Raw genomic sequence first — 11,065 nt, 5'->3', positions numbered from 1 at the left:
CACAATTCCACTGCCAGCAGTATTAGTAACATGATCAAAAGAAGCATCAATATAATCTGTATAAATATTAACAGGTAAGGGTTCAGAGATTTGCGGAATTTCAGAGCATGCTTGTGAAAAGTGCTTCAAAGATAAGGAAAAGTTTTGAAGGTGAAAACGAATTCTGGATGCAGTGGAGAAAGAATTTAGGGTTTTATCCTCAAAGGTGTGTTCACATCTTTCTTTCCATATTATCCAACATCCCACCATCAAAGTAAGTTTCCAAGTATTCTTCTCTTCCGAACCATTTGCCTGCTGAGTATCAAACCAAGAAATCATCCACTATTTATTCTTCTACAATTCTCTGCAACTCTATCAATGTTGATATTTAGATGCATCCAAACAGATCGTGCAAATTTGCATTCAATAAGGAGATGGAAGAGGGATTCTACAGGACAGTTGCAGATGTTACATTGAAACCCAATGCTGCTGTTGTAACGAGTTGTTTTGTCTTTGGTCTGCATAATATCCTTGAGACACTTCCAGATAAATAGTTTGATTCTGTGAGGGATATTCATATTCCAGAGAGCTTTCCATACATGTTGAGGGACAGTATTCAGAGTTATCTGTTGAGAAACAACATTTTCCACAAGTTTATTGTATGCGCTTTTAACTGTAAATTGTTCATCCTTTGTATGACGCCATCTTACAATATCTTCTTCTTCCAAGTTAATTTTCATTCGAGTAATTTTGTCTACAACCTCCGGAGTAAAAATATCATGCAGTAAACTGAGAATCCAGGACCTATTAGTTGAATTTATGAGCTCATAAACGTACGTATAATTACTGTGACTTGGATAAGAAGGAATTTGTTTGTCAGTCAGATTGATAATCCAATTGTCCTGCCAGATGCGAGTCTTCTTCCCATTCTTAACATCCATACACACATTACTTTGTAGAGTCTTGATACCATCTTCAATACCTCTCCAGATCCAGGAAGAGTTATTTCTATCGTTTTGAATGTGCATAAAATATTTATCTTTTGCATATTTAGATTTTAACACTTTGGAACATAACATATTAGATTGTGTAGTAATCCTCCACTCCATTTTGGTAAGGAGATCTTGATTTAGAATCTCAAGATCTCTAAAAGCTAAACCCCTAAATTCCTTTGGAATGCACATACTACTCCATGCAATTGGATTGTGTCCTCTATTGGACTTATACCCCAGAAAAACTTTCTTCGCAAAGTATCAAGATTCTTAATAATATTATTTGGGATCCTAAAGGTGCTCATTTGATATAGGGGAACAACATTAAGTACAGCTTTCACCGTTGTTCCTCTACCAGCTTGACACATAGTTTCACCTTGCCAAGTAACAAGCCTCCTTTCAAAAGCCATATTGATTTCTCCAAAGGACTTCACTTTAAATTTACCTATATGAAGTGGATAACCCAGGTATTTCTCATTGTTTTCCATGTTCTTTACACCAATAATGTGACTAAGAGAGTCACAAAAAGAAGGATCCAAATTATTGCTGAATAAAATGGAAGATTTGTCAAAGTTAATGGCCTGATCAGATTGAGAACCAAAATCTTCAATAACCTGTAAGAGATTGTTAACACTGGTTAAATTAGCATGTGTAAAGATAAGACAATCATCTGCAAAGAGTAGATGATTGATTGGAGGAGCACCCCTTGCCGCTTTAATTCGTGGAATTTCTTTTGCATGATGAGCTGAAGTAAGAGTCCTAGAAAATCATTCCATTGCCATGATAAATAGATAAGGAAATAAAGGATGTCCCTATCTAATACCTCTTGAAGGATTGAAATCAGCACAAGGAGAGCCATTGAAAAGAACAGAAATAGAAGTAGTGGTAATGCATTGCTGAATAAGTTGAATCCATTCATCACAGAAACCAAAACTTCTCATAACCTTTAAGATGAAACTCCATTCAAGTCTGTAAAAAGATTTTGACATATCTAACTTAAGAGCTAACCAACCACCCTCACCTTCCTTCTTCTTCATGGAATGAATAATTTCATGTGCTATGATAGTATTATCATTGATTAATCTACCAGAGACATATGCCGCTTGATAAGGTGAAATGATACGATCCATTAGTTGCCTCATTCTTGAAACTAATATCTTAGAAACAATCTTGTAAGAAGTATTACATAGGCTGATAGGTCTAAATTCAGATGGTGAAGAAGTTTTTTTTATTTTTGGAATTAATGAGATGTAGGTTTTTTTTAAAGATCGAGACATATTTTTAGAACTGAAAAAATCCTTCACCATGTTACATACATCTTCCCCTATAATGTTCCACTGAGATTTATAAAAACCCGCTTGAAAGCCTTCTGGACCTGGAGCTGACCAATTTTTCATGCTCTTTAAGGTTCTGAAAATTTCTTCATCATTTGGTATAGTAACAAGTAAGCTATTGTCTTCATCCGAAATGATAGAAGGAATATGATTATAAAATCTTTCCTCAATGAGAGGATTAAAAGAAGTACTAGTGTCTTGAAAGTTTTCAGTAAGAAGATTTGCCACTTGATATCTTGTGTGAACCCAAATACCATTTCTGTCTTTTAGAGAGTCAATATTGTTTCTTGCTCTTTTCCTCTTGTAAAGAGAATGGAAATACTTATTATTATTGTCCATGTCTTTCAGGAAATTGTCTATGGATTTCTGCTTGTTGAATTCATGCTGGATGTGATGCGATTTTTGAAGTTCTTCATTAACTTGGAAAGCTTTAGAAGAAGTTTCTTGAGAATAAGGGAGAGCCTGAAGATCAAATAACTCCTTTTGAAGTGTGTCAACTTTCAAGTTGATATCTCCAAAATGTTTCTTATTCCACTTAGCTAGAGCAATTCTGGTAAACTGTAACTTTTTAGTTAACTTGAAAGCAGCAAATCCTTGAATTTGTGTGCTCCAAGCTTTGGAAATCTCTACAGCACACCTTTTATCATTTAACCAAGTTTTAAAAAACTTGAATGTCTTCCAAAGTTTTGGTTGGTTGTAATCATTAATGAGGATAATTGGACAGTGGTCACTGCCAACTTGGTTGAGATGAAGAACCTTTGAAGAAGGGAAATTAACATTCCAGTTAGGATTTCCCAATGCTATATAAATTCTTGACCGTTTTTTCCCAGTACTAAGGTTGTTATTTGTCCATGTATGTTCATGACCTATAAAACCCAAGTCTTCTAAACCAATGTCTTGAAGAATTGAATTAATCCAACCATCACATGAAGAAGAAGCAGAAGTATTGGAAGTAGATAAATGAATGTTCAAATCCCCTAATAAGCACCACGGACTGGAAATATTCTTTCCTGTTTCATTAATAAATTCCCATTGCTCTTGCTTTTTTTTTGACCTTTACCATAGCCATACATACATGATAGCAACCATTCTGGCTGACTAGGATCATCTTGAATGAGAAGATGTATCATATTGCTTTCACAACTTAGAACTTCACAAAAAAAACCATTCTTCCACATGATAACCAAACCACCAGATAAACCAATAGAGGATAGGTATCTCATATTAGTAAAATGATAAGGAGCAACTAAAGGTTTCATTTTTGTTTCATTAAGTTTGGTCTGACATAAAAAAATTATATCAGGGTCTTAAGTTCTGATGATATCTCTAACATAATTTCTAGTATTGACAGCTTTAATCCCTTGGACATTCCATGAGACAATTTTCATTGTGTGACAGTAAATGTATAGAAACAGAAAGCCTACAATTGACAACTTAGTGAAATAGCTAGAAAATGAACCTAAATGCAATAATCTAATGTTTTTATGTTTTTTGTCGTAATTAATGCATGCAGATAAAAATACTGTAATTAAGAGAGTTGAAACTAAAAATTCAATATAAATAGAATGAGTAAGATGGAAATTAATAAAAAGAGGATATACCTGATTCTTCTTTTGAGTGATAGTAGCTTGATTATCTCCCATTGTGACCATGCGAGTTTCTTGGTTTACTGAATTGGTATCTTGGATGTTATCCTGGGCCGAAGACTCAGTCGCAGTGGTGCTGCTACAACCTATTTTTGTAGATCTTAGCCTTTTTCCAAGACTCAAGTCTTCCATAGATTCTGATTCGTCTGAGACTTTCTCCTTAAGCAAGAAATCCATATTAATAGACATACCATCCTTAGGATGAACAAACATGGTACCCTTAACATACTTCTTTGGGAATTTTTTAGGTTCCGGAGCAGCAGATGAGCTCATAGTGGTGATGGTTTTCCTGATATTGTTAACATTTCCAAAGAAATGAGGTTTTTCATGAGATTTTGCTAGAAAGATAGCTGCAGCTTCGCACGTTCCCCTGCAGTGATTAGTTACATAGCATTTAGGACATATGCTAGGAGGCTGTCTTTCATACAAAAAAAATTGCTAGCGTAAAATTCCTGCATTAGCGACAGCTTTAACACCTCTCCTCATTGGCATTGATAGATCCACATTAACACAGACTTTGACGGGGTCATTGCCTATTGGAATAACATGTTTAGGTTATATGCTTGTAACTTCACCAATAACCTCACCAATCTTAGTTACCGACGCAACATTCATGTGCTCTGGCAGAAGGAATTTCAACTGAATCCAGAATTGTTGAAAACCCCAATGCTTGAAAGTGTACACCATTTCAGGTATATAATCATGAACCACTAACAGATGTTTGTTGATATTCCATGGTCTTTTCTCAATCACCGTGTTCAATAAATCCCAGTCACTGAATTTAAAAATCATTATATTAGGTTCCACTTCCACAATCCTTAGTTGCTCATGTGTCAGGAAGGGCCATGTAAATTTGATGAATCTTGCCACAGTATCATAGTTCATTCTCCCTTCTATAATAACTTTTCCTATCGCACTAGCTTCCCAGTTTGATTTTTCTTTGCCACCTTCATTATTGTCTTTATGAGAGACAACAATTTCATTAGTATCACCCAATTCTAAGGTTGCTTGCTTGAATTTATTGACTAGATCGCCAACATTTTTTGAACTATCTCCCTCCATGGTTGAATTTCTTTTAGGGTTTGAAGATACTGAATAAAGGTTATAAGCAATAGGATGTATAAAAAAAATATATATTAGGCGATTGATGATAATTTAGGATTGAATTATTCAGATTTTTAGGCTTGAAAGTAGGTAACAGAATTGAACGAGATTTTTGATTATTTTGGAAACAGAAACAGCTGTTGATTGACCAGAGTAACAAAAAAAAAGAAACTAATTTTACGAAATTGCTTGACTTTCTTTTTTTTGATTTTTTTTTGAAACATCTTGAAGGCGGGATGAATCGGAGCCTTGCATCACCGAGCTAACACGGACTTGAATCTTCTTCCACCAAACATCCATGAAACCAAAGATACCAAAACATATAAAACCTGAAATAAAGCACTTATAAAAAAACCTGGCGTTTTTAGGAGCCACTCAAAAGGATTTAGGGGCCAACAATAAAACAAAAAAGGTCACCCAAAGGGAAAATGTAGCCAACCCTTATCTCGCGTAATTCGTAATGGCGAAATTACCCTTATATATTCGGAGGATATGATAACATTGTTACCCTCCGAATGCAATCGGAAGCCAAAATCGTTCCCATACTTCCGATTGTAGTCGGTGCAGTATTAGAATGATTTGTGTTTCATTTTTTCCATTTCTTTTTAATTTTTGAGTTGTTAGAGTTTTAGAGAAGAAGGTGAAGGAAAAAAAAGAGAAAACCCATTTTATCACTACAAAAATGGATGGATACGAAGAAGAAGGTGAGAATCATGACGAAGAACAAAATGTTGAGGGTTCACGACCGTTTAGAGAAGACGATTTGGGGTATATGTTGAATGATCCAAACTTTTGTGGAGAGGAAAACATAGACGACCCTTTCATGGAAGAAAATGGAGAATCGCATGATATTGAAGCTAACGATGCATGTAAAACACAGGTATATTGTGTTAAGAAACTCAAATACTCGATTTGCATGCGTTTGTGTGCTTTTGTAAACAAGAAAAACCGATTATTGCATGCATTGAATGCCATGAACTACCCAGATTCGGTAGATAATTTCTAGATTAAACTTACGAATATAACACACTGAGTACCAAATATGTATATTCGGTAGTTACAAGATACTAGTTTACTGCCGAATATGAGAAAAACCCCAAACTGGTTTTCCAAAAATATCTACATTCGGTAGTTATCTAGAGTTATTTACCTCCGAATGGCCCCAAAAACGAATTCCTCAGAAAATTTCAAAACTCAGTATTCTTATCCTTTACAATCGGTAATAGTTTAACATTATTTGACTGCCGAATATAATAGTGACCTCAAAATAAAATTTCCGAAAACTTGAAAATCGGATGTTTATCGATTAAAGTTATCTCCCGGTTATTTATATTCGGCTGTTTTACTATATATTTTAGCTTCCGATTATATCATTTTTTGCACTCAGTAAACTGTGTACATTCATTTGCATAAATCGGGTGTTTTGGGTAACCGATAGGATTCCGAATATAAAGTATTCGGAAGTTTGACTTATTTAATTACCTTCGAATATATCATTTTTTTCACTCAGTAAACTGTGTACATTCATTTGCATAGATCGGGTGTTTTGGGTAACCGATAGGATTCCGAATATAGAATATTCGGAAGTTTGACTTATTTAATAACCTCCGATTATTGTATAATAATTTGTTGCTTTCATATGCAGGCCGTTGAAGAGTTTGTTGATGACTTCTATTTGAGGCCCGACACTTCCCTATACTATGCAAACGATTTGGTATACTCATTACTACTTTTTTCTTTTTTTCAAAATTTATATGTTAAATGGTTATGCTTATTAAGTTTTGTTTTGTTTTATGCACGTTTAGACATTTGGAAGTAAGAAGGAGGCAAAGGAATGGCTTGTGAACAAGGCAAAAGATAACATGTGCGTGGTAGTTCAAAATAATTATGTTAGTGACACTCGATTTGAAATGATTTGTGAGCGAGGTGGGACACGAAAGAGTCACGAGGGAAAGAATAGTAAGTACATACGGAAGACGAATAGGAAATACCGAAGCAATACCAAGAAGATAGGATGCCCATTTAAGATTGTCTTCTATAAGCCCGATGGTATTAAAGGTAAAGAGTATAAAATGTATAAAGTTGATAACGGTTGTCACAACCATGATGATCCGTTGGATTTAATTGGACATGTAATGGTTGCCAAGTTGAAACCACATCAAATGCAGACGGTGAGGTTTATGCGGATCCAAAAAGCGAGTGCGATCTTAAGTAAAATAAAGGCGTACGATCCCGACAACTTGTCTTCTTTGTCTACAATTAAGTCGGCCCTAGCTACGATCAAAAGGACTGATTGGGATGGTAGAACGGTCATGCAACAATCGGAGTGGTTAGCGGAGTTACACGGCTACACCTTGAGAAGGGAAGAAAAGGATGGTATGGTGGTTCGTATTTTCTTGGCACATCCCGAAATGATCCAATTGGCTCAATGATTTCATCAAATTTTGTTGATAGATGCTACTTATAAGAAAAACAAGTATAACATGCCATTTTTGAACATTGCTTGCCATACTTCGGACAAAAACACGTTTACGATTGCATGGGGTTTAATGGATCATGAGAACAATGTGAGTTTCATTTGGATGTTGGAGACGTTGAGGTCCATTTATAACGGTGATAATTTTCCAAGGGTTATTGTAACGGATAACGATCAAGCCTTAATGCATGCAATAGCGGTAGTGTTTCCGGAAGCCCAAAACTTTCAATGTACGTGGCACATTCAATGCAATCTCAAAACCAATTGCCATCATCATTTCCAAGCTAAAAGACCAAGGAAGGGTACCAAGAGGTCAAAGGAAGAGGATGAGCGCATTAGTAAATTAACCTTGGAAGAACGTAAGGAAGAGGATAGGCTATTTGAAGAAAAGTGGAAGGAGGATGGAATAATTTGGAAAATGTTCATGAAAGCATGGGACAAAATCGTTTGGTCGATGACCGAGGAAATTTACGAATGTAACTTGAAGAAATTTGAGGATGAATACAGCACGGACTACCCAAAACCGGTTGAGTATTGTAAAACACAATGGTTAACGATTAAGGAGAGGTTTGTGTTTGCATGGACACATGAATATCGTAACTTCAAGAAAGAGGCGACAAGCATTGCGGAGGGGTCTCATGGTCGACTAAAGAAAATACTAATTGGTAGTCAAAATGGAGTTGTGTCGATCCAAGAAGCAATCCATGAATTCACCAATCGTGATCTCGTAAAGATTAGGAAATGTATGCAATTTAGTGTACACCAATTCCCGATGGAACATATTAAGGAAAAATTGCTTCTAAGGGGAGTTGTTCATAAAGTTTCAAGATGGGCAATAAATCGCATGATGAAACAATTGAAGTTATATAAAACTTATGATGACGAGAATACGGTTTGTGTTTGCAAGGATATGATAGGTATTGGACTCCCATGTCGTCATAAGTTGGGTAGGTATTGATGAGTGCCAAATATTGTATATATTTATCCCTTTTTGCTGGCATTTAACTCATCTTTTATGCATTAATTCTATATTTTATCCCATATTCTGTATTTTCATTGTTTTCAAGAATAAATATTTTTATTAATTAATTTTGCATTTTTAGGTAATAAATAAAGTCTGGATGACTTGCGGAGCAGAAAAGAGCTGAAGAGTAGTGAAAAGCCGGAAGAAATTACGCAAGGAAGCCGCGAAGAATGGTGCGCATAAGCCCAAAAGACTAGAAATGGGCTCAAGAAGGAAGAATTGCTCTTAAAGAAGATATGGGCTTGGCATACCCAAGGCCCAAAACCCTTACCCAAACCCATTTTCTATAACCAAAACCGCCTCCATTCTCAGCCGTCAGATTGGATCCAACTCATCATCCTACGGTCGCTCATTCATAGATCATCAAAATCTGAAGTCTCTGCCAAACACCACAGCGCTTAAATTCCAAGCCTTCAGATTAGATCACATTTAGATCCTACGGTCGATTCTTTGCCTGCGCATCAAATCTCGATACTTCCGCTTAACACTACAGTACCTAACATCATCTAACACCGTTGACTTCGTTGTGTTTCAAAATCCAACGGTTGCATCGATTCATCTCTCATCTCACCGTTAGATCTACCAACCATCTCCGCATCCCGCAGCTCAGAGTCACAGAACATCAAAATTTGATGAAGCCGCTCAACACTCTAAAAACCTAATACCTATACCCAAAAACCAAACAAACCCTAACCTATTTTCTATCGGGCTCCTTCTTCTTCCTCCCCTCTTCTTCACTGCAAACCCCATGACCACCACCTGCTCCGCCACCCACTCCATCTGCCACCACCACCAGCTCAGTACGAGCTCTCAAATCACTCAACAACCCTAACCCACATCATTACTTCCCATTTCACCAACTCTATGTCCTCCTAATCACTCAATTTCACGCCTCTCCCATGTCAGGAACCCTAGATGTGAGATTGACAAATTAGGTGAAATAGAGTTGCAATTGGAGGCGTGGATAACATCAGGAGAACAATTAGAGGCGTGGGTCGAAGTCAGTAGCGTGTAATCACATCACTATGGGTAAGAATTACCAAACCCTAAATTTTCTGATTTGGGGGAATTTATTAAAGAACCCTAATTTTCTGTTAGGGAGAGTATTAGAAGATATGGGTCTGATTTGTACTGTCAAATTAGGTAGAAACAATTTACCTAATTTCTGTTTGATTTTAGGGATTTTTTGGGAAGAACCCTAACTTGTAATTGGGTATAAATTGGGACTGTGGGTGTGTGTGAGAGGGTATGCTTGGATTAGCCGGCATCCAGGACTTTCATGTCCTGTTAATGTTAATGTTTCTCTCTTTAATGTGTTCTGTTCAATTTCACTGCATATGTTAAAATTGTTTGTCTCCTGTTAAATGTGCTCCTGTTAAAATTGTTATTCTCCTGTTAATATGCTTGTTTTAATTTCATGTTTTAATTTCCAATTAATTCCTGTTACATTTGTCCTGTTAATATGTGTTGTATCTGTTAATCCTCATTGTTTTGTCACTGTTAGTGCCATGTTTAATTTGCTGTTAGTTGATGGAATGCTAGGCTAGTTACCTTTGAAGCATTGAACTGATTGAGTAATGGAAGAAATCAGTGCTCATAGCAAGCTGATTATCTTGCCATTCCTTTTGTATGCTTAGGTGCATTGTGTTGATTGAGTAGTAGGGAGAAACTAGTGCTCACTAGTGACAATGAGCAAGCTAGTTCTCTTCCCACTCTAGAAGAGTGCCTTAGCTTTGCTCTGTTAGCTTCTCCACATCCATGCCCTTGGCCTTAGGCCTTGGTTTGTTTTGTTATCTTTCTTTGCTGTCTAGTATTTGCTTTGTTTAGTTCTTGCATTGTTCTCTGCTTGTTTTCTTTATTGTCATCACTGTTTTGTTCACTGCCATCCTTTCTTTCTCACTTGCCTTGCACTGCTGCATTGCTTTTCTTCCTTGCTTGTGCTGCTGTCTTCTTGGCCTTGTGCTGCTGTGCACTGCTTGTGCAGCTGCTGCTGCAACCCATCTGCCCTGCAACTCTCCTGTTGCCTTTTCCTGCTACCACTTGCCTCTGCCCTGCAGTACTGCTGCTGCTTCCATCTTTGCCTTGTGCTGCTGCTGGTGCCCTCTCTGTGTTGCCTCTGCCAAGCTGCTGCTGCTGCTGTGCAGCACTTGTGCTGCTGCTGCTGTTGTTGCTGCCAAGCCTGCTGCCAAGCAAAAGCCCATCAGTCCAGTTCAAGGCCTAGTTCTCAGTTCTAAGCCCACTGTCTATTGTTTGTACAACTGAGCCCAAGCCTAAGTTTAAGACCAAAGCCCAAGTTCATTATTAAGGCCCAATCCAATTCAGGCTTAATCAAAAGCTTAAGTTTAAGGCCAAAGCCCATTTACACTTCAAAGACTAACTGAGCCCAAGCTCAGTTCATTTTATTGTTATCAAACCCATTAGTACTCAAAGCCCAATTTAAGCCAAAAGGCTTCATAGCCCAATAGCAATTTAGGAACCCAATTAGCTAGAAAACTCAAAACACTCCCAAT

The 11,065-nt window shown here is 36.9% G+C and overlaps 1 protein-coding gene across 1 annotated transcript; it reads right to left on the bottom strand.

The window, feature by feature from the left end:
* Positions 1 to 1,132: 1,132 nt before the first annotated feature.
* LOC113291271 lies at positions 1,133 to 5,013 on the bottom strand. The gene is made up of 5 exons (XM_026540822.1): positions 4,534 to 5,013; positions 3,907 to 4,365; positions 3,381 to 3,585; positions 1,795 to 3,282; positions 1,133 to 1,716 (listed from the first exon to the last, which is right to left on the bottom strand). The coding sequence occupies exons 1-5, from the start codon at positions 5,011 to 5,013 to the stop codon at positions 1,133 to 1,135; spliced, it is 3,216 nt and encodes a 1,071-aa protein (XP_026396607.1).
* Positions 5,014 to 11,065: the final 6,052 nt, after the last annotated feature.

Source organism: Papaver somniferum, chromosome 6 (genome assembly GCF_003573695.1).
Source record: "Papaver somniferum cultivar HN1 chromosome 6, ASM357369v1, whole genome shotgun sequence".
In the NCBI taxonomy this organism is placed as follows: domain Eukaryota; kingdom Viridiplantae; phylum Streptophyta; class Magnoliopsida; order Ranunculales; family Papaveraceae; genus Papaver; species Papaver somniferum.
This window is presented reverse-complemented; position numbering and strand designations above follow the sequence as displayed.